Source organism: Oryctolagus cuniculus, chromosome 9 (genome assembly GCF_051225735.1).
Source record: "Oryctolagus cuniculus isolate XC-2025 breed Fujian yellow rabbit chromosome 9, ASM5122573v1, whole genome shotgun sequence".
Classification (NCBI taxonomy): domain Eukaryota; kingdom Metazoa; phylum Chordata; class Mammalia; order Lagomorpha; family Leporidae; genus Oryctolagus; species Oryctolagus cuniculus.
This window is the reverse complement of record NC_142875.1, coordinates 102,944,559-102,972,536: the sequence shown is the minus strand read 5'-3', so window position 1 is coordinate 102,972,536 and position 27,978 is coordinate 102,944,559. Positions and strand designations below refer to the sequence as shown.

The window sequence follows — 27,978 nt, the reverse complement described above, 5'->3', positions numbered from 1 at the left end:
CTTAGAGGTTCAGCTGTAACTTTTTCCCTTGACTTTGGCATTTTCACTTTGACATCTTCACGGGGAACCAGGGGGTGGAGACCCCAGCCCCAGCTGGTGACGTGCGGGACCCGCCCAGGCCTGGGGTGCGGAGGAGCCTCGCTCCTGGGCTTCCTGTTTCTCTTCACTGAAGCCCATCTCTGCAGCAGTGACAGAACCCTCTTCCCACCGGCCTCCTGGCTGCAGAGCTCCAAGCTTGCGCCCAGACACACCCGTGTGAGCAGAGGGGAAGGCAGCCCAGGGCCCAGAGGTAAGCTGGACAGACAGCTTCTCTCCTTTCCCTGGAAGTGCAGAGGGGAACGTAGTGGCAGATGCGCTGGAGCGTGCTGGGCTCTCGGTTCCCCACTCAGAGCTCTGGTCACTTTCTGACGCATTTTTCCCCAGACCGGTCATGAGCAGTGATCTCCCACTGGGACCACGAGCTTCGGGAGGCCAGAACCTGCACCCCACTGCGCACAGCCAGTGTCCAGAGCCGCAGGAGCTCCTAAGAGGGGTACTGACCCCAATTGGAGGGTCAGACTGGGAATGGAGACTTGGGGCCACCTCGGGATGGGAAAGGCAGTGGAGGACAATTGGGCATTGGGTGGTAGAGAAGATGAAGGGTGGGAGAGAGAAGAGAGGAGAAAGAGGAGGAGGAGGGGGAAATTAGAACAAACAAGTGTTAAGGCAAGAGGAGACCTACAAAAAAGAAATGGAGAGCGAAAAAAAAGGTAAAGGCAAGAAAATGAGAAAGAGAAGTAGACTCTAGTCTAGAGGCAAGTCCCCCCACATCAATTTTCCCAATGACGCAGTCACCAAAAACTCACCCCGATGTCTGCATTTCCTACGCGATGTGATCTTGTAGCCTCTTAAGTATCTGCCGAGTAAACATGTGTCTACTTTTGGGCATTGTTAGGATCTGTGATCAACAGGCCTAAAGGCATTCTGGCTTTGGTTGAGTTACAAATGAATAAGGAAATGCGAAAGCTAAAGCTCTGGAATTGTGGAAACGGAGCTCTTATGTATGAAAGGCTGCAACGCGACAGATAAATATGCTGAGGAAAATGTGCTGGAAGAAAAACTGACGCTAAGAGAATGGGTTTTCAGCACCTCAGGAGGCACAGGGGGGTCAGCAGAGCACTTGCAGGCCGTGCCGGGGCCCGGAGCCATGTCGGGGAGAGCAAGGACCCAGGAACTCTCAAAACAGGTGGCCCTGGGGCACCCCAGCCTCCTGCCTCCACAGCCTCGGCCTTTTCCCTGTCCTGGGACCTCAGGGTCTTGCAGCCAGGCCACGCCCGGGGCCTCTGCTGTCCCCTCCAGACTCCCTGTGGGAGAGCCGGCCTGAGGCCACTCTGCTCCCTCTGAGCAGACAGGCTGCCTGCCCCATTATGCCAAGATTTCTCTCCAAGCGGGGCAGCTGCTTCAGCAAGATGTGCCCTTGGGGGGCCAGTTTTAGGGGTGCAAGGCCGGGAGTAGAACCTGATGGTAGAACCAGACAGTAGAACCCGCTATTTCAGGCTCTGACAAATAATTTCTTGTGCTGTGTCCGGTTCTGTGGCTGATACAAAATGGCGCCGTCCACATCAGATGAGAGCGCTCCCGGGCGTAGGATTTGGGGTGCTCAGGGGGTGACTTCCCCCCTCAAATCTGGGGACACTTGCTTGTAAATACAAGAGGTCTATTCTCTAAATAAAAATCCGCCCATGACAGGGCCCAGGTACAGCGTGGAAGCAACCCTGGCTCCCAAGGGGTCCTGCATGGGCCAAGGGTCTTGAACGTGTTGGACACCCAGTAAATAAATAAAGCGAAGCAGCCGCGGCGTCTGGGCGCTGGGAAGGTCGGGGGGTTACCAGGGCTCAGAAGTGGAGCCCTGCTCCGGATGGCACCTTTCAGGGGCTGAGGGGAGAAGGGGGCGCAGCTCCCGCAGCGTGGGCGTCTGGGGCAAGGGAGAGGATGGTGGAGGTTGCGGCCACCGACCGCAGGGACCCTTAGAGGGGCCGGGTCTCTAGGAAGTTCACACAGCGCCACTGAGCCATAGGCAGGGCGTGTGTGGGCTCCGGTGGGCTGAGTGGGGGCTCTGGGGAGAAGATGAAAGCGCCCATGGGACCTCAGACTGTCGCTGCGGCGGGGCTGTGCCCTCTCGTGCGCCCCTGCTTCGCTCTCCAGGCAGAGGTGAGGGCGGCAGGAACCTCAAGGGCTCAGAGCGAGCTCGGGGTGGGCTGGGGAGGGGGTGTTGCCATGTTGGGCGGGTCTCTCTCCCCGCCTGCTCAGTTTCCCCATTTCTTCCCCTCCCTGCCCCCTCTCCTGTGGGCCCACTTTCCCCAGACACCCAGCCTCTCCGGAGGCCCCCTCCATGCCTATGGAAGTCTATCCTGTGATATCCACCTGAGCCCACCCATGGCCGCAGGCCATGCCCGCAGGGCCCTGTCAGTCAGATGGGAGCTGGTGGGAAGAGATGGAAAAAGAGGCCAGGGGCAAAGGGAGACCAGGACAGCCGCCATGGCCCCCAGGTGTGTGAGGCCCAGGGAAAGCCCTAATACAGAAATGCACAGATGTGAGCAGATACCGCAGGAGAGAGGGAGGCGGCAGGGAAAAAGTGGGCCATGGACGGGGAGGGGAGAGGGTGGGAGAGGCTCACGCCAGGCCTGGGACCAGCCAGCCTGCGCCCGGCCTCTCAGACAGGAGAACACAGGATGCCACTGCACCAGGGCAGGGCGCTGGGAGGATGCTGAGGAGGGGACTCAAGGCCAGGCCTCTGAAGTGGTAGCGGAAACCCAGAAGCAACAAAGCAAGCAGCAGCTGGAAACCCACAGCCTCCTCCACCAAGCAGGGCAGGTGGGGAGGTGCGTGGCGCTGGGGGCAGGGAGGCAGCCCTCTGCAGGGCCTCCAGGACCTCGGGGTGCGGGGTGTGTGTGTGTGTGTGAGTGACAAAATGACCACCATATGAGGACCGGTCAAGAACGCCCCCACAGGGCCAGCGCTGTGGCTCAGTTGGATAATCCTCTGCCTGTGGCACCGGCATCCCATATGGGCAACAGATTCTAGTCCCAGTTGCCCCTCTTCCAGTCCAGCTCTCTGCTGTGGCCCAGCAGTGCAGTGGAGGATGGCCCAAGTGCTTGGGCCCTGCACCCGCATGGGAAACCGGGAGGAAGTACCCGGCTTCTGGCTTCAGATCGGCGCAGTGCCAGCAACGGCCATTTGGGGAATGAACCAACGGAAGGAAGACCTTTCTCTCTGTCTCTCTCTCACTGTCTATAACTATCTGTCAAAAAACAAACAAACAAACAAACAACAAAAAAAAACAACGCCCCCAGCCTTCCTCAGGCCTCTGAGCAGGAAAAGCTGACTCTGGACCTCAGGGGTGTCCTGTCGGGAAACTGTCCCTCCGCGCCCCTCCACACACCGAGGACACAGCCTGCCTGGGACGGGGCAGTGGAAACCCTATTAGGTGTGAGGCCGCCCCTCCCCCAGCCTTCCCCTGAATGCTTCCTGCACCCCAGGTTACAGGGAGTGTAAACACTCCCCCCCCACTCCAGGGCGGGGGACCAGCGAGCAGCCTCCCTTCTCTGACTGGGGCTTCTTTCCTGACTTCCTACCCCCAGGTTTAAACAGAGTCCACCTGTCCCACCATGGGATGGGTCCTGCTCGGTTCCCCTTCCAGGCGGCAGTAGCTGGAGGGAGGCTTTTCTGCTTGCAGGACCAAGCCGCCAGCACCTCCTCTCTCTCAAGTGTTGGGCAGGAAACCGCATCTACCCCAGAGGGTTTGGTAGACTGTGGGAGGGGGTTACACGGCAGAGGCCTGGGCTGGAGGAGGAGGCAGCTCCCACGCGGAGCTGCGCAGGCATGGCAACAGCAGGAAGGTCCTAAAGAAGCAAAAATGGTGCCTGTGAGACACAGTGAGGGCGTGAGCTGTGGGTAAGCGGCCGCCTGATGGGAGCTGTACTGGGCGGACACACAGCCAGCTGGTGCCAGAAAGGATGCCCAGAGCGAGGAGAAACACCCGGGCCTCTTGCCCAACACTCCCGTCTCATCTCTCTTGTTTTAAAATATATTTTTATAAGATTTGTTTATTTATTTGAAGGGCAGAGTGACAGAGAGACAGAGACAGAGAGAGAGGTATTCCATCCACGGGTTCACTCCTCAAATAGCTCAGTCCTCAATAGCTGGGGCTAGGGCAAGCTGAAGCCAGGAGCCAGGCATTCCTTTGAGGTCTCCCATGTGGGTGGCAGGGGCCCCGTCACTTGGGCCATTAGTAGAGAGCTGGAGCAGAAGCAGAGCAGCCAGGATGAAACCAGCACTAATAGGGGATGGCAGTGTTGCAAGCAGCAGCTTAACCCCCTGCACCGCGGTGCTCTCCCTCCCATCTCATCTCCCTGGGCACTTCCCCGTGGCCACGCCTATCTGGCAGCTGGAGGCTGAGGGAGCCTGGTTGACTGTGGCAGTTAGCACTGGGTAGAGAGAGTGGTTGGCAGGACCTCCCAATCAGGAACACACAGGGGGATGCCTGGGGCCTGGGGCCAGGGCTAGGAGTATGCCCATACTCAAATGATCCATGTAATTAATTAATTTTACTCATTTGATGGGGAGAGAGAGAGAGAAATCTCCCATCTGCCCTTCTCCCAAATGCCTACAACAGCTGCATCTGGGCCAGGCCAAGCCAGAAAGCCTGGAACTCTACCTGGGTCTCCCCCATGGGTGGCAGGGGCCCAACTACTTGAGCCTTCACCTGCTGCCTCCCAAGGTGTGTACTAGCAGGAAGCTGAAATTGGAAGTGGAACCAGGACCCAGACCCAGACGTGATATGGGATGGGAGCATCCCAAGTGGCACATTAAGTGCTGGGCCAGGTACCTGGTCTCAACTTCAATCTTTCTTTATTAAAAAGATTTATTTATATATGTGGAAGGCAGAGTTACAGAGAGGCTTTTCCAGGCCATAGCAGAGAGCTGGATTAGAGGTGGAGCAGCTGGGACTTGAACCGGCACCCATCTGGGATGCCCGCAGTGCAAGTGGCAGTTTTACCAACTACGCCACAACGCCGGCCCTCTCAACTTAAGGTTTTTAAATCTGACCAAGCATCAGTAACCTGCAGGTTTGTGAAAACACAGATGACAACATCTGCCTCCACTTTCTGATTCAGCAGTTCTGGGGTGGGGCCTGAGAATTTGCATTTTTCCCTCTTAAAAAAAATTGTTTACTTTATTCATTTGAAAGGGAGAGAGAGAGAGAGACCCCTTCTGCTGGTTAATTCCCCACATGTGCACAGCAACTGGGACCAGACCAGGCCAAAGCCAGGAGCTGGGACTCCCGCGTGAGCATTTGGATGCAGGATGCAGATGCCCCAGGTGCTGTGTTAATCCCTACACCAGATGCCTGACCCTTGCATCGTTTTCTGATCCTGCCTGACAGACAGCCCAGTCCGGCACTAGGAACAGCATGTTTTTAAACTTTCCTAAGTTTTTACTTAAAAAACAAAACAAAACAAAACACGTAAACCCAGACTTTTTCCACTTCTATTTGTAGTTTCCATTTGTTCAATGCTTTAAAGCTCAAAGACACAACACCTCTGCTTTAAATTGCACAAGGGCCTGAAGCACCCTAGCTTTTAGCAAGCAGACCAGAGACTCAACAAAAATCAAAAGAGAAACAGGGCAACTTAAATGCAGCTCATGGGCCAGCGTTGTGGAGCAGCTGGTTAAGCCACTGCCTGTGACAATGGTATCCTACGTTGGAGTACCTGTCCCAAGTCTCCTTGGCTGCTCTGCTTTCAATCCAGCTCCCTGCTAATGTGCCTGGGAAAGCTGCCGAAGATGCCCCAAGTCCTTGGATACCTGCCACCCATATGGGAGACCCAGAGGGAGTTCCTGGCTCCTGCCTTTAGCCTGGCCCTGCCCCAGCTGTAGCAAGCATTTGGGGAGTGACCCAGCTGATGGAAAATTCTCTCTGTCTCTCCCCCTGTCTCTATAACTCTGCCTTTGAAATAAAAATAAATTTTAGTAAAAAAAAAAAAAAAGAAAAAGAAAAAAATGCAGCTGACACCTGCGAACATATTATACATTTGCAAATTTCAACATCAGTAAAAGTAATGCAGTTCACAGATGAAATGGAACTATCTGGAGGTGTTGAGCCACAGCAGGTTAAGCATCCCATAACAGTGCTGGTTCAACTACTCTGCTTCTGATCCAGCATCCTGCTGATGCATCCTGGGAGGCAGTGGAGGGTGGCTCAAGTGCTTGGGCTTCTGTCATCCACATGAGAGACCTGGATGGAGTTTCCAGGCTCCTAACTTCAGCATGGCCCTCTCCTGGCTGTTGTGGGCATTTAGGGAAGGAACCAATAGATGGAGGATCTCTCTGTCTCTCTTTTCCTTTCAAGTAAATGAAGATAATGAAGCAAACATTTTAAAAAATCTCTCTGGGAAAAAAAACTCTCTGGAACTGGCCTACCATGAACTTCTGAACCTATACAAGTTACGATACATGTGTAGATATGTGTGTGTGTGAGTGTGTCCGTGTTTATGGGGGGATACCTCAGAAAGCTCCCAGGGAAATGGAATTAAAGGATACATTTATTTTGGTGCAAAAGTTGTGAGGTCCACGCATAGTTTTTTCATCACATGCATTTCCCATGAACATTTTGAAGGTCTCTTGCATGCATGGATTTCAAAATTTTTTTCACCAACATTAAATTTCCTTTAACCTCATTTCCATAAAGTTTTTTAAAAAATATTTATTTATTTGAAAGGCAGAGTTACAGAGAGGCAGAGGTAGAGAAAGAGAGAGAGGTCTTCCATCTGATGGTTCACTCCCCAGATGGCTGCAATGGCCGGAGCTGCGCCAATCCGAAGCCAGGAGCCAGAAGCTTCTTCCGGGTCTCCCACATGGGTGCAGGGGCCCAAGGACATGGGCCATCTCCTACTGCTTTCCCAGGCCATAGCAGAGAGCCCATATGGAAAGCCGGCACTGCCCGGTGGCAGCTTCACCAGCCAAGCCACAGCACCGGCCTCTTCCATAAAGTTTTGAAGTACCCTCATATCCATGATGAATAAAAAGTTCTGTTTACCTAAGTGAATTGGAAATCCATGCTGATATTTTTTAAAAGTAGAAGCAGGGCAGAAATTCAGACCAGAGAGATACTTTCTCTACTCTGTGTTAAGTCCACCAGCTTCCTTCCTGAACTAATTGTTAAAAGCCTCACATAATCAATAAAACAAGAAAACCTATCCATACTGTAGTTGCTGAAAAGTGGTCATCTCTCTCCCTCTCTCTCTTTATTTAGTTCTTCATGGGAGGCCAATTTTTGTTTTTCTGTAAGGCTGGGATTCTTATTAAATTTAATTTTCAAATATTTCCTATTTACAATGCTTATTAAAAACACTAAAATTTTTTTTGCACTTTTAAAACAAGTTTTAAGCCGGCGCCGTGGCTCAATAGGCTAATCCTCCACCTTGCGGCGCCGGCACACCGGGTTCTAGTCCCGGTTGGGGCGCCGGATTCTGTCCCGGTTGCCCCTCTTCCAGGCCAGCTCTCTGCTATGGCCAGGGAGTGCAGTGGAGGATGGCCCAGGTGCTTGGGCCCTGCACCCCATGGGAGACCAGGAAAAGCACCTGGCTCCTGGCTCCTGCCAGGATCAGCGCGGTGCGCCGGCTGCAGCGGCGGCCATTGGAGGGTGAACCAACGGCAAAGGAAGACCTTTCTCTCTGCGTCTCTCTCTCTCACTATCCACTCTGCCTGTCAAAAAAAAAAAAAAAAAAAAAAAACAAACCAAGTTTTATTTTATTTATTTGAAAGACAGAGAAAGAAAGGAAGAGAGATATCTACCATATACTCCTCAAATGTTTATAATGGCTGCTCCACTTCCAATCCAGCTTTTTGCTAATGCTCCTGGGAAAGCAGTGGAGGATGACCCACTGATGCTTGGGCCCCTGTACCCACACAGGAGACCTGGATGAAGCTCCTGGCTCCTGGCTTCGGCCTGGCCCAACCCTGGCTGTAGCAGCCATTTGGGGAGTGAACCAGCAGATAGAAGATTCTCTCTTTCTCTCCCTCTGTAACTGTGGTCAATTTGTTGCCTAGGCTGGACGTGACATGCAGTTGCTGTACCCGCTCTTTATGCTCTGGTTTCTCCCTGTCCGCCACACACTGGCAGGATGATTTACCGCACATCACACGCAGATTTACCACTCAGTCAAGTACTTCGACAAGCACTACGAGTACTGGCATGTCATGCCACCCAGAGAACTCTCCAAACAAGTACCCAAAACCCACCTGGCGTCTGAGGAGGCCCGGAGGAGACCTAGAGTCCAGCAGAGTCTAGGACAGGCCAGAGCCCCGGATTCTTCTTTTTAGGGGATCTCTTCCAAAGGTCAACAGAAACAAGGTGTATCTAGAGATCATCAGTTCCTCAAATTAATGTGTATATATATATTATATTTATTTATTTTATTTAATTTATTTTTTTGACAGGCAGAGTTAGACAGTGTGAGAGAGAGACAGAGAGTTATAGACAGTGAGAGAGAGACAGAGAGAAAGGTCTTCCTTCCGTTGGTTCACTCCCCTAATGGCCACCACAGCCAGTGCTACGCTGATCTGAAGCCAGGAGCCAGGTGCTTCCTCCTGGTCTCCCATGTGGGTGCAGGGACCCAAGCGCTTGGGCCATCCTCCACTGCCTTCTCGGGCCACAGCAGAGAGCTGGACTGGAAGAGGAGCAATCTGGACTAGTACCCAGTGCCCCAACCAGGACTAGAATCCGGGGTGCCGGCACCTCAGGCAGAGGATTAGCCAAGTGAGCCGTGGTGCCGGCCTATATACATTATATATATATATATTATATATATACATATACACATTATATATGTATATATACATTATATATACATATATACTTATATATACATGGTAGTGTTCAATGAATACTTTAAACGTGCAAACCATTTATCCACACCTGTGACTGAGCTGTATTTGACACAGCAACAGTGCTCACTTAAATGTAACTGCTTTAGTGGAGGTGTTGAAGATAAAATTTTCTCTAGTCAGTTTCTGTCTTAATTTAAGTACCTGTTTCTCTTTACCAGTTACTTTTGTTAAATAAAGTTTGGGGGCTGGTGCTGTGGTGTAGCGGGTAGAGCCTCTGCCTGCAGTGCCGACATCCCATATTGGCACCGGTTCGAGTCCTGGCTGCTCCACTTCTGATCCAGCTCTCTGCTATGGCCTGGGAAAGCAGTAGATGATGGCCCAAGTCCTTAAGCCCCCTGCACCCACGTGGGAAACCCTGGGGCTTCTCCTGGCTTCAGATGGGCAGAGCTCCGGCTGTTGCGGCAAGTTGGGGAGTGAACCAGCGGATGGGAGACCTCTCCCTCTGCCTCTCCTTCTCTCTCTATGTAGCTCTGACTTTCAAATAAATAAATATTTTTTAAAAAAAGAAAGTTTATATGTTGCATTTATTATTTTTTTTATTATTATTATTTTTGACAGGCAGAGTGGACAGTGAGAGAGAGAGACAGAGAGAAAGGTCTTCCTTTTGCCATTGGTTCACCCTCCAATGGCCGCCACGGCCGGTGCACCGCGCTGATCCGAAGGCAGGAGCCAGGTGCTTCTCCTGGTCTCCCATGGGGTGCAGGGCCCTAGCACTTGGGCCATCCTCCACTGCACTCCCAGGCCACAGCAGAGAGCTGGCCTGGAAGAGGGGCAACCGGGACAGAATCCGGTGCCCCGACCTAGACTAGAACCCGGTGTGCCGGCGCCGCAAGGCGGAGGATTAGCCTAGTGAGCCGCGGTGCCGGCCGCATTTATTTTCGAAGTAAAAGGTTACAACTTTTCATATAAACGCTCTAACATTTTAACTGGTATTTTGTCACACATGGAAATACTGACTTTGGCTGTGTGTGATGAGATGTGAAGTTAGAGAATTTGTCACACCAAGAACATCACCCAGTCTTCACTTGGGCCCAGGAGCAAGTGCTGGGTTTAGTGGTTAAGATGCCACTTAGGGTGTCCACTTTCCAGATCAGAGTGCCTGGGTTCCAGTCTTGGCTCTGCTCCTGACTTAGCCTCCTGCTAATGTGCATTCTGGAAAGCAGTGGTGAGAGCTCAAGTAGAACAGGTCTCTGCCACCCACGTGGGAGACCTCTACCGAATTCCAGCCTCTGGCCCGGGCCCAACCCTGGTTGTCGTGGGCCTTTGTGGGGTGAACCAGTGGATGGAAGATCTCTGTCTGTCGCTCCCCCTCTTCGTGGAGGAGCAACACAGGACCCTGCGCTGTTCTTTTGTCTGCTCGGCCCTCCCCGGGTTTGCTGCTGGTTCTTCCCGGGTTGGCTACTATCCCTTCCACCTCCGTGGAAGGGCAGTTCCCCCTGGCTGCATTCCCCACTTCCGCAGGGGAGCGGCACACCGCCGGCCGGCTCTCTTCGGGGGCTGCACGGGTTCCCTTAGATGTTCCCCATAGATGTTCCTGGTGCATGCCGTCTCTCTCCTCCTTTATAGTCCTCTTCCGCCAATCCCAACTCGGCTGCCCACACGCCGAGTACGCTGCTCTCCAATCAGGAGCAAGTCCTACAGTTCATTAGTTGAACTGGAGGCAGCTGTGCGGAAGCTGTTTACTTCTCTCCCAGCGCCATATTGTGGGAGAGCAGATGCATAGAATAAGTCCTAATTCGAGTAACTTAGTCTAGTCCGGATTGCTCCCCACAGATCCCCCTTTCTTTTTATTTTTTAGCGTTGATACACGCCTGTCTTCGGTGTCCCGCGGTACACACTCTGCTCTACTTGCTAGAGTTGCCACAGGCTCTTACAAGTCCTATCAGGCAAACCGAATCCGGGTCCTCTCTTCGCCATGTTGTGAGGAGGTTTTTAGGCGCTGATGCGTGCCTGTGTTCGGTGCCCTGCAGCGCATGCTCTGCTCTGCCTGCAGGGGACTTACAAGACCTATCAGGCAAACCGAATCCAAGCCTCCTAATTGCGGTATTGTGGGGAAGCTTTACTGATGTTAATTCGTGCCTGTCTTCGGTGACCTGCGGCTAGCCGCCCAGGTGCTCACCACCTCACCAATCGGGCAGACCGAATCCAAGCCCTCTAATTGGCATGTTGAGGGGAGGCCCTATTTTTCTCCATTTCTCTATCTCCGGGCATTCCTATTTCTCCCATTTTACTTCTATCTTCCAGCATTCCTATTTTTCTCACTTTACTTCTAAAACTTCTGTTTCTCTTATCCCTGCGGCTTTCCGGCACCTCGCCCCGCCGGCGGGTTCCCGGCTCTGCGCCGCTTCAGCCCGCGCGCCTCTCTCATCTGCGCAGCTTCCCGGCTTTGCGCAGCTCGGCTTCGCGCGCTCCGCGGTCTCCACGCTTAACCCTTTCGCGTCTGAACCACGGCCTACGCCAGCGTTCCCTATCTATTCACGCCCCGTGCTCTCTCTGCACGCGGCGGCTTCCGCGAGTAACACAGCGTAGCTTGCGTCTCCACCACTAGCATTCAATCCAAGTTCCCCGGGCTAGCCTGGCGAATTCAACCCAGCGTACGTCTCCGCCCCACGGTTTGGCTTCCCGTCCTTTGCTCCCCGGGCTAATCAGACGGATCCCAATCTGGCTTGCGTCTCAGCTTCTGGTTTCAACTTTTCGCCCCCTATTCCCGGGCTAACTTGAGAACCCCAAAGTGGCTTCCGTTTCCGCCTCGGCCTGCCCCCCCGCGGCTTCAATTTCCCTAACACTTTTCTCTACCCGGTATGTTTCCCTAAGTTTTCTTCCAACAATATTCCTCCCTCATTTCTCCTGGCCTCTCCCCACAGTCCGCATCCGAGTCTGTTTGTTCTAGCTTTCACTTTCGCTTTTGACCTTAGAGATTTCTCCCAGCTTCCCCCCGTAGTCCGTATCCGAGTCTATGCCTAGGCTTTCAATAGCTTCTTCCGGCACCTTTTTCGTCCGGCTTTTCCCTAGGCTGTTTGCTAGTCTCTCTCTCCGGTATTTTCCCAGCTCTTCCCGTTTCTTCCCTCCTAAGTTTCATATCCGTCCTAAGTTTCCTATCCGAGTCACGGCACCATTATGTCGCTCCCCCTCTTCGTGGAGGAGCAACACAGGACCCTGCGCTGTTCTTTTGTCTGCTCGGCCCTCCCCGGGTTTGCTGCTGGTTCTTCCCGGGTTGGCTACTATCCCTTCCACCTCCGTGGAAGGGCAGTTCCCCCTGGCCGCATTCCCCACTTCCGCAGGGGAGCGGCACACCGCCGGCCGGCTCTCTTCGGGGGCTGCACGGGTTCCCTTAGATGTTCCCCATAGATGTTCCTGGTGCATGCCGTCTCTCTCCTCCTTTATAGTCCTCTTCCGCCAATCCCAACTCGGCTGCCCACACGCCGAGTACGCTGCTCTCCAATCAGGAGCAAGTCCTACAGTTCATTAGTTGAACTGGAGGCAGCTGTGCGGAAGCTGTTTACTTCTCTCCCAGCGCCATATTGTGGGAGAGCAGATGCATAGAATAAGTCCTAATTCGAGTAACTTAGTCTAGTCCGGATTGCTCCCCACATCTGTCTGTCTCTGACTCTCCTCTGCCTTCCAAATGAAATGCAAATCATTTTTGAAAACTATAACAAAAAGGGGCCAGAGTTGTGGGACAGAGGGTTAAGACACCACCTATGACACTGGCATCCCATATCAGAGCACCAGTTCGAGTCCCAGCAGCTCCACGTTCAATTCAGCTCCCTGTTGATGTGCCCGAAAAGCAGTGGAAGGTGACCCAAGTCCTTGGGTCCCTACCACCCACATGGGAGATCTGGATGGAGTTCTAGGCTACTGGCTCTGGCTTGGCCCATCTCTGAGTATTATGGCCTTTGGGAAAGTGAACCAGCAGATGGAAAATTCTCTCCCCACCCCCTTTGTCTCTCTCTATTACTCTGCCTTTTAAATAAGTAAATATAGAAATAAATCTTAAAAGAAAATACACAAAAACATTAAATAAATTGGGCCCAGCATTTAATGACCTGCCCTGCAGGGGGCCTGTTCAGTGGGGCCCACGTTCAGTGCCCTGGACTGGCTCTAAGGGTCATGATGCCAGAGGAGTCTCTGTACCCCCCACGTCCAATACATGCCTCCTGCCCAAAGATTAGTGTGTCTCTCTCTCCGCATTTCTGCAGGCTCAGGTCCTTGAAGTCTCAGGCCCCTGCCCGCCTCAGCAAAGCCACCATGAACCGGAGAATCTACTTCCAGTGCCTGCTGCTGGTGCTGCCGCTGGGTGAGTGCTCAGACTCTTGGACTGGACTCGGGGCCTGGGGTGAGCGTGGTGTGGGGAGTGGGGCTGATGGGCAAATGGGGAGATGGGGCAGAGCAGGAGAGGTCTGCTTTCCCACCTAGCACTACTCCCAGCGGCCACCTGGGGGAAGACCGTGGTGAGAGGCAAAGCCGGAGCCATCGTGGAGCTGCCCTGCCAGAGTTCCCAGAAGAGGAACTCAGTCTTCAACTGGAAACATGCGAACCAGGTCAAGATCCTGGGAAACCAGGGCTCCTCCTCCTCCTCCTTCTGGCTTAAAGGTAGGACATCCTTGTCCCCTGGCCAGGGAGGAAAACACACTATGGATTAAACACCCCTGGTCAGACACCAGCTCCTGGAAAACTCTGAGATTCCAAAAGTCTGGGGTTGACCGAAACTCTCTGATCCTTTTGCCCAAAGTTCCTCTATACCAACTGCTGCTGGCCCAGGGAATGGCTTTGGTTAGTATATTGATTCTAATATATCGATGTTTGTGGTCTTACTTTAATAGTCATTAAGAAAATAATTATATGAAACTGATAACTTCACGAATTTATTGCTATGGACCCTTGTAGACAATACTTTGTTTACTTCCATTAAAAGCAACAAAACAGGGGTTGGCATTGTGGTGTAATGGGTTACATGTGACACTGTCATCCCATATCTGAATACCAGTTGGAGTCCTGGCTACTGGCTTCCAGTCCATCTTCCTGTGGATGTGCCTGGAAGGGCCAGGGTTGTGGCTCAGCAGGTTAAGCTGCTGCTTGGGATGCCACATAGGAGGGCTGGTTGCTTCACTTCTGATCCAGGTCCCTGCTAATGGCCTGGGAAAAGCAGCAGATGATGGCCCAAGTGGTAGGGCCACTGCCACCCACGTGGGACACCTGGCTGAAGCTCCTGGCTGACCCAGCACTGGCTGTTGCAGCCATTTGGGGAATGAGCCAGCAGGTGGGAGACTGCTCTCTTCTGGCTCTCCCTCTTTCTGTGTTACTCTTTCAAGATAAATGAAAAAAAAAATTTTTTTTTTAAAAAGTCAACATCTGGGATGGGATATTGTGCTATAGTTTTTGCAAGTTGTAACCCCAGGGTAAACCTAGTACAGGTTCATAGGATCACCTGTCTTATTGCTTGCAAATGCATGTTAATCTGTAATATCTCAATACAAAAATTTTAATTTTAAAATCACCAGAATATGGGACTGGCATTGTGGTGCAGCAAGTTAAGCTGTTGCTTGTGACACTAGCATCCCATATCTAAGCTCTGATTTGCTATTTTATTTGAAAGGCAAAGCACCAGAGAGAGAAAGAGAGAGAGAGAGAAAGAAAGAAAGAAAAAGAAAGAAAGAAATCCATCTTCTGGTTCATTCCCCAGATGGCTGCAACAGCCAGGGCTCAGCCAGGCAGAAGCTAGGAGCCAGGAATTCCATCAGGGTCTCTTATGTGAGTGGCAGGGGCCTACCCAAGCCCTTTGGGCCACCTTCCACTGCTTTCCCAGGTACATTAGCAGGGAGCTGGATTGAAAGTGTAGTAGCTGGGACTCGAACCAGTACTCTGATACAGGATGTTGGCCAACATCAGCTCCCTGAGTCTACTGATTGTAGCTTCCTACTTATGTGTGCCCAGAGAGGCAGAAGATGATAACTCAAGTACTTGGGTCCCTACCATGCATGTGGGAGACTTGGAATGAGTTCCAGGCTCCTGGCTTCAGCCTGATCCTGCCCTATCTACTGCAGGCATTGGGGAGAGTACCAGCAGGTGAAAGCTTGCTCTCTCTCTTGCTCATTAACTCTCAGTATGTTTCAAATAAATGATTAAATATTTTTAAAAGAAAGAGCATCTTAAAATAACTTTTATGAGGCTGGCCCCATGGCATAGTAGATTAAGCCTCCACCTGTGGCACCAGCATCTATATGGGTACTAGTTCTGGTCCAGCTCTCTGCTATGGCCTGGGAAAGCAGTGGAAGATGGCCTGAGTGCTTGGGCCCCTGCACTCTCATGGGAGACCTAGAAGAAGCTCCTGGTTCCTGGCTTCAGGTTGGTTCAGCTCTGGCCATTGTGGCCATTTGGACAGTAAACTAGTGGATGGAAGATCTCTCTTTTTCTGTCTCTCCCTCTCTCTGTCTGTAACTCTGCCTCTCAAATAAATAAATCTTAAAAAAAAAGAAAAAGCTTTTATAATGTATGTTATGGGGTCCTACATTGTAGCACACTGGGTTAAACCACTGCCCGTGACACCAGCATCCCATATGGGAGCACGAGTTCAAGTCCAAGTTGCTCTGCTTCTAATCTAGCTCCAGCCAAGGTGCCTGGGAAAGAGGGAAGGATGGTTCAGGGCTTGAGCCCCTGCCACCCACCTGGGAGACCCCGATGGAGCTCAGGGCTCCTGGTTTGGGCCAGAGCCAGGGTGGCCATTTGGGGAGCACACCAGATGATGGAAGATATCCCTCCTTCTCTCTCTGTAACTCTTGATTTCAAATAAATAAATAAAAATCCTTTTTTTAAAAAAAATGTTACTAATATTTCCCATTTCGTGAAAAATTATATCATTTTAGTGCTAGTCTAATATACCACTAAATTAATATACTCTAATGTGCAGCCATTACCCTTTTGTCTAACACTTTGCTCTATTAACACCATAATTTTTAAATTAATTTTTAGAAAAGCACAGAGAGAGACAGATCTTCCATCTGCTGATTCACTCCCTAAAATGCCCACAGCAGCTGGGGCTGGGCCAGCCTGAAGCCCAGAGTCTGGAAATCATTCCAGATCTCCCACATGGATGGCAGGGATTCAAGCACTTGGGCCGCCACTTGCTGTCTCTGAGAGTATGAGTTAGCAGGGAGCTGAAAGTAGAAGCAGAACCGGGGGCCAGCATTGTCAAATAGTGAGCTAAGTCTCCACCTGCAGCATTGGCATCCCATAATGGCACTGGTTCGAGTCTCGGCTGTTCCTCTTCTAATCTAGCTCTCTGCTATGGCTTGGAAAAGCAGTAGAAAATGGCTTAAGTGCTTGGGCCCTTGCACCTGCTTGGGAGACCAGGAGAGCTCCTTGCTCCTGGCTTTGGATCAGCCCAGCTTCGGCCATTGCGACCAATTAGGGAGTGAACCAGCAAATGGAAGGCCTTTCTCTCTGTCTCTCTTTAACTCTACCCATCAAATAAATAAAATCTTAAAAAGAAAATAAAAGAAGCAGAACTGGGACTTAAATCCAGGGAATCCAGATACTCTGATATAGGAAGTTAGCATCCCAAACAGCAGCTTAATTGCTATTTCCTCTTTCTCCTGTTTTTATTTATTTATTTGCAAGGCAGAGTTGAGCGAGTGAGATTTTCCATCTGCTGGGTTCACTCTCATTCCCCGAATGGCCACAACAGCCAGGGCTAGGTCAGGCTGAAGCCAGAAATCAGAAGTCAAGAGCTTCATGCAGGTCTCCCACATGGGTGCAGGAGCCAACACTCAGGCCACCCTCCACTGCTTTTCCCAGGCCATTAGCAGGGAGCTGGATGGGAAGTGGAGCAGCTGGGACTCCAACTGGCACCAGTATAGGATGCCAGCATTACAGAAGGTGGTTTAACCTGCTGCACCCCAACCCCAGCTCCTTAACTGCTGTTTCAAATGTCCACTCTATAATTATTTTTAAAAAGATTTATTTATTTAAAAAGCAGTGACACAGCAAGAAAGAGGAAGGGAAGGAGGGACAAAGAGAGGGAGGTGGGCTAGAGAGACAGAGAGATCTTTCATCTGCTGCTTCACTCCCTAGATGGTTGTGACAGCCAGGGCTGGGCCAGGCCAAAGCTGGGAGCCCAGAACTCCATCCAGGCATCCCACATGGGTGGCAGGGGCCCAAGTACGTGGTCCATCATCCACTGCTTTTCCAGGCACATTAGTGGGAAGCTAGATCAGATGCAGAGCAGCCAGGACTTGGACGAGCACTCTAATATGGGATGCCAACTTCCCAAGTGGCAGTTTAACTTGCTGTGCCACAACACCAGTCACTATAGTTATTATTTTCGAACTTAAATTTTGAATTACATTTTCTTTCCTTTTTTAAAGATTTATTTATTTACTTGAAAGTCAGAGTTACACGGAGAGAGGAGAGGCAGAGAGAGGTCTTCCATCCACTGGTTCACTCCCCAATTGGCTGCAACGGCTGGAGCTGGGCTGATCTGAAGCCAGGAGCCAGGAGCCTCTTCCAGGTCTCCCACATGAGTGCAGGGGCCCGAGGACTTAGGCCATCTTCTACTGCCTCCCAGGCCATAGCAGAGAGCTGGATTGGAAGTGGAGCAGCCAGGACTCAAACTGGTGTCCATATGGGATGCTGGTACTGCAGGCAGTGGTTTTACCCACTATGCCACAAATTGAATTTTTAAATTATCATTGTAAGGGCCGGCGCCGTGGCTCACTAGGCTAATCCTCCGCCTTGCGGCGCCAACACACCGGGTTCTAGTCCCAGTCGGGGCGTTGGATTCTGTCCCAGTTGCCCCTGTTCCAGGCCAGCCCTCTGCTGTGGCCAGGGAGTGCAGTGGAGGATGGCCCAAGTGCTTGGGCCCTGCACCCCATGGGAGGCCAGGAGAAGCACCTGGCTCCTGCCATCTGATCAGCGCGGTGCGCCGGCAGCGGCGGCCATTGGAGGGTGAACCAACGGCAAAGGAAGACCTTTCTCCCTGTCTCTCTCTCTCTCACTATCCACTCTGCCTGTCCAAAAAAAAAAAAAAAAAAAAAAAAAATCATTGTAAGGGTAAGGTTTTAGAAACGAGATGAAGGGGGACTGGCACCATGGCATGATAGGTTGGGCCCCTGGCTGTGGCACCTGCATCCCATATGGGAACTGGTTTCGCTCTCAGCTGCTCCTCTTCCCATCCAGCTCTCTGTTGGTGGCCTGGGAAAGCAGCAGAGGATGGCCCAAGTGCTTGGGCCCCTGCACCCACATGGGAGACCCAGAAGAAGCTTCTGGCTCCTGGCTTTGGAACAGCCCAGCTCTTGGCCATTTGGGGAATGAACCAGTGGATGGAAGCGCTCTCTGTCTGTAACTCTGCCTCTCAAATAAATAAATAAATCTTAAAAAAAAAAAAGAAATGAAATGAAGGATGTAAATCTTTTAAAATAGTGGGTACACAATAGCGGTATTCAAAAAGCTCAATTTTCCATAAGCATTTTGAAGTACTTCAAGGTTGCTTCCGGAAAGACTTTGTTTACCTACCTCTAGTTCACTGTCATTGGTGCCTCTCTCTACTGCAACCTTGTAGCACCTACTTACAACTTTTTTTTTTTTTTTTGCTAATTTGATAGTTTTAATTTGCATTTCTTTGATCTGCTGTGAGGTTAACACGATGTGCTACTTTTTGTGTCAATGTTTCTGTTCTCTTTCTATCACCTGATGTTCCTCCAGAGCAGCTCCCCTGGCCACTTCCTGATTTCTCCTAATTTCAGTGTGATCCTCCGTGGTCCCCTAATTTCTGAACCAGAAGAGGGAATACTTGGTTTCCCTTCAGTTACCAACTGCGGCCACTCCTTGCTTTTCTTTCTTTTTACTTTTATTTGTTGGAGAGGCAGAGAGGCTGACTTGGCAGCAGTGCTGTGCAGGCATTGCTCTGCGGAGGCTGGGGCCCCTGCTGGACCTTGAAGCCCTCACTCCCCCCCCCCCATTGCCTACACTTCTTTTCAGGCTTGATTCAACACTAATCTCCCACAGGGATCTATGCCAGACTCACCCAGACTCAGACCTGTCGCACTATATTGCAATTGCTTTTCCAGCATAGAGGACAACATGCACAAGTGGGCCATCATTTTTTATTTTTTTTATATGAGAAAGACAGAAGCACGGAGGAAGTGTTATTTTAGGAGGAAGGTGTTGGTAAAATGGCAGTGTTATCTGTGGCGCAATCTACACCCCAGACACCATCCTAGGCTCTAGCCCCCAGCCCCAACCATGGCTGAAAGCCAGGTGACTCCACGGCCCAACCAGCAGTGTCAACTCTACCCACATCCTAATGGGATTCACTGCTCCTACTTCCCTGCCCGTCCCCCGCCCCCCCGCAAAGTTTTAAGAGAACCTGTTCCTGAACATGTGGCCTTCTCCCTCTCTCTCTCTCTCTCTCTCTCTCTCTCTCTCTCTCTCTCCAGTGTTTGGTGTGTTTTGTGGCAGCCTTACAGAAGGTGACACATTCCATTAAAAAAAAATATTTTATGTATTTGAAAAGTGGAGTTACAGAGAAAGAGGGAAAGAGAGAGAGAGAGAGAGAGAGAGATCGATCTTCCGTCTGCTGGTTCACTCCCAAGATGGCCACAACTGCTGGGGCTGGGCCAGGCAGAAGCTGGGAGCCAGAAGCTTCATCTGGGTCTCCCACATGAGTGCAGGGGCCCAAGGACTTGGGTCATCTTTTGCTGCTTTTCCCACGCCATTAGCAGGGGAACTGGATTGGAAATGATGACAGCTTAACCCACTACACCACAATGCCAACCCCCATACATTTTGGAGACATACATTTTGAACCAATTGAACTTGGGGTGATGGCAAGCAGTAGCCTTATCTTTTATCCGTTATCCAGACTTATCCCTTGGCTGTCGGCTCAGACTTGAGGAGAGAGGTTAGGTCAGAGTCATTTGTAAAGTTGGCAGGGGATGCAGTGAAATTTTTAAGTCAACAGAGACTTGGGCATTTGGTGCAGTTGTTAAGATGCTGCTTGGGGCCAGCGCCGTGGCTCACTAGGCTAATCCTCCGCCTAGCAGTGCCGGCACACTGGGTTCTAGTCCTGGTCCGGGCGCCGGATTCTGTCCCGGTTGCCCCTCTTCCAGGCCAGCCCTCTGCTGTGGCCAGGGAGTGCAGTGGAGGATGGCCCAGGTGCTTGGGCCCTGCACCCCATGGGAAACCAGGAAAAGCACCTGGCTCCTGGCTCCTGGCTCCTGCCATCGGATCAGCGCGGTGCGCCGGCCACAGAGCGCCGGCCGTGGCGGCCATTGGAGGGTGAACCAACGGCAAAGGAAGACCTTTCTCTCTGTCTCTCTCTCTCACTGTCCACTCTGCCTGTCAAAAATAAATAAATAAATAAATAAATAAATAAAAAGATGCTGCTTGGGACACCTGCGTCCCATATCAGAGTGCCTGGGTTCAAGTCTCTGCTCTGCTTCCAATTCCAGTTTCCTGCTAAAGTACTTTGGGTGACAGCAGGTGATGACTCAGGTACGTGGGTCTGCCTTATGTGGTAGACCTGGATTGAGTTTTGGCTTCTGTCTTAAGCCTGGTCCATCTTTGGCTGTTGTGAACATTCAGAAATGAACCAGTGGATGGAAGACTTCTCTCTCCTTCTGTCTGCCTTTGAAATAAAAGTTAAAATTAAAAAAAAAAAAAGAGTAGAGGGGACCGCATACCCATGCCAGAGGAGTGTTCTAGAGATGGTGTTGTGCAGTGTACCCAAGAGGCCTGAATTAATCCATGTTCCACCACTTACTGGAGCCAAATTTCAAAAGAAGTAAAATTGAAAAGCCTTCCTCCCACGCCTATTTCTTGGGCCTCACTCCTCTTCCAGGACAACCAAAGTTTAATTTCCTTATGTTAACTTTCCAAAATATTTTTTCTTTTTTAAGCTTTTATTTATGTGAAAGGCAGAGAGACAGAGAGATCTCCCATGTGCTGGTTTACTCCCCAAATGCTTGCAATAGCCAGGGCTGGGCCAGACTGAAGCTAGGAGCCAGGAACTCTATCCAGCTCTCCCATGAGGTGACAGGGACCCAACTCCTGGAGCTGTCACCTGCTGCCTTCCAAAGTAGGCATTAGTAGGAAGCTGGAATTGGAGGAGGAGCTTGAACTTGAACTCAGGCAGTCTGATGTGGGACATCTTCTTCTTCTTCTTCTTCTTCTTCTTCTTCTTCTTCTTCTTCTTCTTCTTCTTCTTCTTCTTTTTAAGATTTATGTATTTATTTGAAAGTCCGAGTTACACAGAGAGTTGTAGAAGCAGAGAGAGAGAGAGAGAGAGAGAGAGAGAGAGAGGAGAGAGAGAGGTCTTTCATCTGCTGGTTCACTCTCCAATTGGCCACAATGGCTGGAGCAGCACTGATCCAAAGCCAGGAGCCAGGAGCTTCTTCTGGGTCTCCTACGTGGGTGCAGGGGCCCAAGGATTTGGGCCATCTTCTACTGATTTCCCAGGCCATAGCAGAGAGCTGGATTGGAAGTGGAGCATCCAGGACTCAAACCAGCACCCATATGGGATGCTGGCACTGCAGGCGGCAGCTTTACCCTCTATGCCACAGCACCGGCCCTGGGATGTGTACTTTTAAACCACTAGGCCAAATATCCATTCCCCTTTATCAAGTAGTTTTGATCCACAGCTGGTTGAATCAGTGGGTGTAGAACTTGTTGGTATAGGGAACCAACCAAATGCATGTGTGTGCTTATGGGGGTAGTTTCCTACTCCTTTTACAATGAATAGTAGCCTGTTTCACATCTTGCTTTATTCAGTGAAGGGTGTTTCTGAGATACTGTTCCAGATCCCTGTATAGAAAGATTGCTCATGCCTCTTGCATGGCTGCCTAGCAATTGCCCAAAGGGTGAACTATAATTTATATAACCTATCCTTTGTGGACATTTAGCTTTGTAAGCACATTTGTAATTCTGATAGATACTATAAATTACCTTCCAAACAAATTACATTGGTGTTCATTCTTACCAATAATGTGTGAGAATCGTTATCAGCAAAATGAGCAGAATGGGCATCTATTTCCGGGAACTGTTGCGAAGGTCATTGGAGACTATGGGTGTCAGGGATGGGCTTGTAGAAGCTGGTGCTCTCCAAATAAGGCCATGATTTCACCATTCCGGATGAGTGACCCACCGTCCCAGCCGGGTAAGTGGACGTCGTGGGATCTCCTGGCCAGTCGGGGGTTCCCCAATTCTGCACGAAATCGTCAGCTCAGGTCAGAGCACCTGTGGGTTCCACCCCTGCCAGGGTGCCTCCATCTCCTGCACGTGGCTTCTGTTCCCAGGGAACTCCCCGCTGAGCAATCGCGTTGAATCCAAAAAAAACATGTGGGACCAAGGATCTTTCCCCCTGGTCATCAAGGATCTCAGGATGGACGACTCGGGGACTTATATCTGCGAAGTGGGGGACAAGAAGATGGAGGTGGAACTGCTGGTGTTCAGATGTGAGTAGGGGAGGCTGAGCCCTCCTCCCATCTCCCTGCCTCCCCTGCTCTCACCCTGCACCAACTGGGGCAGCCACAGGTGGGTCAGACAGGTCACCAAGTCTCAAACACCCCCTCAGCCTTGGATGGAGAGGTGGGGAGAGAGAGAGAGAGAGAGAGAGAGAGAGAGAGAGAGAGAGAGAGAGAAGGGAAAGAGCTAAAGGAAGGAGGGAGATTCAGGAAGGGAAGGAGGGAAAGGGAACTCAGCCTGGACTGGGGGTGGGGACCTGGGTGCCGGGAGATAGGAGATGCTGGGACAGGGTTATGAGGATGGAGAGCCACTCCTGGTTTCCTGTCCCCTTCCTTTCTCCTTGGAGATGGGGTGTGTGACACAGGCCATCTGCTCCCTCCTCCACAGTGACTGCCAACCCGAACACCCGCCTGCTACATGGACAGTCACTGACCCTCACCTTGGAAGGCCCCTCTGTGGGGAGCCCCTCCGTGCAATGGAAGAGTCCAGAAAATAAAATCATAGAAACCGGGAAGACTTGCTCCATGCCCAAGCTGAGGCTCCAGGACAGTGGCACCTGGTCCTGCCACCTGTCGTTCCAGGACCAGAACAAACTGGAGTTAGACATAAAAATCATAGTGTTGGGTAAGAGACGCTCCTCTCGCCTGCCACCCCCTTCCCATGCACCAGCCCTCCCCCCACCCCCATGCACTCATCCTCAGGGTTGGCCATAGAAGAAGGGAGGGAGGGGAAACATGAAGATGGGAGAGCGCCAGAGACCCCTGGGGCAGGCCCCAAAAGAGGAAAGTCAAGAGCAGCAATCTTCTGTATTGCTTCATCTCCCCACCCCTACCAAATCCACTTCCTTGGGGACACCAACACCAGCAAGCCAGCCATTATGAAATGCCACTTTGTACCTGTACAGCCCCAAGCCAGGCCCTGTGGGAAGACCAAGAGCCCAGAACGCAGGTCCTGCCCCAGACCCCTCCTGTGCTCATGTGACAGGAGACAGTGTAGTGGGCGGGGTAGTGCACAAAGTCTGATCTATATCCGGATCCCACCACAACCAGTGCAACCTGAGGTAGGTTCCTGAAGCTCTGTGTGTGCATCTGTGAAATGGGGGCAAAGCTAAGTGTGACAGTGCCTTCCTTGGTGAGAGTTGATAACTGGGGCACGCTGAGAACAGCAGCTGGTGAGGCAGTAAGCCCCACCGATAAACCACACCTGAGGAGGGAGAGGCCCCCGTGGCTGAGCTGGTCCCGGAAGCCTTGAGGGGGAGAAGCATGCTGGGGTGGAGAGACAGGAAGAAACCCAGGCACCCAAAATGAAGAGCTGGACCGCCTTGGTCCCACTTGCACCTTTCCGCTGCCCCGGCCACATGCGCACACCCTCCAGTGTGCCTGCATCCTCCTGTTTCCCCCTCACCCAGGCTCTCTCCCTTCCTGCCTCCAGGCTTCCAAAAGGCCTCGGCCACAGTCTACAAGAAAGAGGGGGAGCAGGTGGAGTTCTCTTTCCCGCTTAACTTCGAAGACGAAAGCCTGAGCGGAGAGCTCATGTGGCAGGCAGACGGGGCTTCCTCGGCCCAGTCCTGGGTCAGCTTCTCCTTGGAGGACAGGAAGGTGTCTGTGCAGAAGATCCTCCCTGACCTCAAGATCCAGATGAGCAAGGGGCTCCCGCTCAGCCTCACCCTGCCCCAGGCCCTGCATCGCTATGCTGGTTCCGGAAACCTGAGCCTGACCCTTGATAAGGGAAAGTTGCATCAGCAAGTGAGCCTGGTGATGCTGAAAGGTGAAGAGCTAGACTGAGAGGGGTACAGCAGGGGTGGAGGTGGAGGGAGGGGCTCCCCTGGAGATGGGCTGGCGCACAAGGGGGATGTCTGGTTAGAGGAACCTGGGGCTGGGGCTGGCTTTGAACTCAGGCTGGGATCCACATGGCCTGGCTCCGTGGAGAATCTGCAGAAGGCTTGCGCTAAGAACCAGGGTCCAAGTTCCACCTCTGCCCAGTCCTCTGCAACCCTGGCTAAGTCCCCACTACTCACCTGTCTGACAAGGATAACAGAACCCACTGCTTATATGGAGTGATGGTGTTGAGCAGCCCTTCCTTGTCTCCTAACAACTCCACAAACAGCAATTTGGCCAACACTTGCTGCGTAACACACGGCAGCCCCACTCAAACACGTGCCCCGTATCCCTGCATTCATTGATCCTCCGGGGCTCAGGTTTTTAAGTAACTGCCCAAGGAGCACATGCCTTGGAAGCCATGGCATTGGAATTCAAATCCAAGTCCAAGGCGGTGTCTCCTCTCTTAGGACTGCAAGGAAATGAGCTCTGTGAGGCCGCAACCACCCCTGCAAAGCATCATTTTGATTGTTTCACTGAATCCCCATAGAGCGCGAGGGTGCTGGGAACCCAGAGGGCCAGGCCTCCTGTCTCTGTCTCTCATTCCTCTGCAGTGACTCAGGTAAAGAACAAGTTGACTTGTGAGGTGCTGGGACCCATTGACCCCAAGATGAAGCTGAGCTTGAAGCTGGAGGACCAGGAAGCAAAGGTCTCCACCCAGAAGATGGTGCAGGTGCTGGACCCCAAGGCAGGGACCTGGCAGTGTCTGCTGAGCAGTGGGGACCAGGTGCTGCTGGAGTCCAAGGCTGATGGTGAGGATTCAGGCTCCAGGGCCCAGCCCCGGGCCTCTGCCTTCTCAGCTGTGGGACCCTGCCAGGTTGTCAGAGACCACCCAGGACCCCAGCCTCCCGAGGTGAAGGGCTCGTATGTGGGGTGGCCTGGGGTCGTGGAGGTGTGGTCCTAGGCACTCTAGGCCCACAAGTTCCCACCTCCCTAAGGCCTATAGCCAAGATGGGGCCCACTTGGCTAAGAGCCCCCTCCCTGGCTTCCTTCCAAACCCAGATCTACACACACACGCACACACACGCACACACACAGGCCAGGGTCCTCTGTGCCCAGCTCCCCTGAGAACCCTGTAGTCTCTACAGCATCAAGCCCATTCCCTTGGGAGCCTTGTGCACCCTGCCCTCGCCCTTCCAGCCCCAGGATGGCAGCCACATCTGGCTGGGCAGCAAGGCTGCGCTTGGTGCCTCCAGTAGACCCTGTGCCTCTGACGGTGGGGGGAGGGGATGCACCTTCCTAACTCCCCACTCCACTCTTGCAGTTTTAGCCACGGGACTCAGCCACCAGCAGCCCACACTCCTGGCTGGCGCACTGGGGGGTGCCGCGGGCCTTGTACTCTTCGCTGGGCTCTGCATCTACTGCTGTGTCAAGTGCCGGCACCGACGGGTGAGTCTCCCTGGAGTCACCCTGCTCCCCCCCCCCCCAGGGCCCTCCTGTATCTGTGCCTGGCCCTCTCCACCCACTCCCACGTTCCCGAACTGCAGACCGGGCCCTGTCCCAAATCCCACATGGACAGACAGACAGCTGGGAGCGCAGAGTTAGTGTCCAGACAGATGGGCTCAGCCACAGCAACTACTTCTCCTCTCCTAGCTTCCCCCACCCCCCCTCCAAGGGGCACCTCCCTTCTGGAGGCAGGGGACCCTCACGACTCCCCTCCTTGTTCCTGGACAGCATCAGGCACAGCGGATGTCTCAGATCAAGAAGCTGCTCAGTGAGAAGAAGACCTGCCAGTGTCCCCAGTAAGGACCTGGGTGGAGGGGAAGGGGCAAGCAGGAGACTCGGTGGGGTGGGGGGATGGGAGGGCAGGAGGGGAGGAGGAAGAGCTGAGAAGGGAGCAGTGAGAAGGGAAGGAGGCAAGCGGAGGTGGTGGAGAGGGAGAGTCAGGGGGTGCAGGGGCCTGCCGAGAAGGGGCAGCAGGCCTGGGGTACCCGGATGTGGCTCTGCAGCTGTGGTCCAGAGGCTGTCACAGCACTGGAAGAGAAGAGTCAGAGCAAGAGCCATGGAGGCCCTAGAAGGCGAAGCCGCTGGGGGGACAGACTTGCTCCCCTCCTCCTTCCTCTCTCCAGCCGGCTGCAGAAGACTTACAATCTCCTGTGAGGTGCGAGGCCAGAGGCCAGGACGCCTTGCCACCTGCAGCCTCCCCAGCTGTCTGCCCTGCAGTCCTGGTGGCTCCTCCGGGGCCCGAGGACCGGATGAATGTAGCAGATCGCAGCGCTGCCTCTGCCCTCTCCCATGCCCAGCTCTGCAATTTCCAGAGGCGTCACCCTGCCATTCTGCCCCCACTTCCTTTGTCTTCAAGCCCTGCTCTTTGCTGATTATTTCTGCTCTACCCTCTCCCCCTTGGATCCCAGGGGCGAGCACAGGACCAGCCCTACCTGGCATGCAGAGGAGGACAGGGAGGCAGGGAGCACAGGACTCTACAGGAGAGGATCAAAGAGAACAGGGGCTTGCCTGAGACCCCACAGCCAGTCAAGGAGAGACTCAGACCCAGGGCTCCTGGTGGACTGCAGCCCCCACTGCCCCATGCTGCCTGCTTCTCACCTGTGTTGGCGGAGCCACACACTTACCTCCTGCCCAGGTGGGCCTCCCAGAAACACACCACGCACACAGCCACATACGGGTCCACAACAGCTCCCTACCACCCAGCAGCACAGCTGCACCTCGCTCTATCTGTCTACCTTATGGAAACCCCAGGAGGCTGGCAGTGACGAGGCCATCACGTCCAGTTTGTAGGCCAGAAACAGAACCCCCAGAGGCTAGGTGAGTACCCATGGTCACACAGGGTGCAAGTGCCGGAGTCCAGACTCCCCCAGCGGCTTCTGGAATGCCGAGAGAAATGCCACGCAGCTGCTCACGGTACCCATGTGTCCCCTTGGGCTCCCAGGAGCCCAGGCCCCACAGGGAGGGCCAGTCTCAGAGAGCGCAGAACAGGGGCACAGCCTCCCTCCTGGTCTTGGCGTTCATCACCTGTGTTCCCTGGAGACGCTGCCTTGGGAGCCCCTGATGAGAGCACAGGCCCTGAGGGACAGGCGTCCAGTGCCCACTCACCCTGTGCAAAGCTGGCCCCAGAGTGAGCCCTGCGCAGCCCTGTGGGAAAGGTGACAGCACCAGGCCTCAGGTCCCCTGCGCCCCAAACCCTCCTTCATGTTGCCTCCAAATGGTCCATGATGCAAGGCAACCAGAGTTAGCAGGATGCCCCCTCCTCTTCCTCTCAGGGACCCCAGCCTCCTCTGCCTCTCTTCTCTTTCCCTTCCTCACCATCTCCCTCAGTCCCAACCTCTTTCTCCCCTCCCCCCTTTCCTTTCCCTTCATTCTTTTCAGCTTGCCTCTTCCAGGAAGACCACCCAATTGCTGCCAAGGCTCCCCATTCCTGCCCAACCCCTACCTCTGCCTCCCGGAGCTGACAGAAAAATACAATAAACTTACTGTAAAGGTGGCGTGTGTGTGTGTGCGCGCGTGTATGTGTGTGAAAGAGAGAGACAAAGAGACAGAACCCTCTCTGGGGACCAGGAATCTGCTGGTCTTTGGGATCCTCTCCAGAGAGGCTGCCAGACTTGCTCTGGGGAGCAGATGAAGTTTTGTTGGAGAAGGAAAAATCCCCTGGAGGCTGGCTGCCCCCTGCACCCCCCCCCCCAAGCCTGTGTGTGAGGCTAAGACTTGGTGGGGACAGGCCTGACTGGGGGGCGTGGAGTTGTGCTTTCCTGGCCTT

At 52.8% G+C, this 27,978-nt stretch overlaps 1 protein-coding gene across 1 annotated transcript; it reads left to right on the top strand.

Annotated features, from left to right (window-relative positions):
- Nucleotides 1-273: 273 nt before the first annotated feature.
- CD4 (CD4 molecule) lies at nucleotides 274-26,418 on the top strand. The gene is given in 10 exon segments (NM_001082313.2): nucleotides 274-289; nucleotides 13,131-13,228; nucleotides 13,348-13,524; nucleotides 22,221-22,379; nucleotides 22,777-23,013; nucleotides 23,821-24,156; nucleotides 24,821-25,018; nucleotides 25,531-25,655; nucleotides 25,941-26,008; nucleotides 26,336-26,418. Coding segments are annotated over 9 exon segments (1,380 nt in total). The 5' UTR covers nucleotides 274-289; nucleotides 13,131-13,179; the 3' UTR covers nucleotides 26,367-26,418.
- Nucleotides 26,419-27,978: the final 1,560 nt, after the last annotated feature.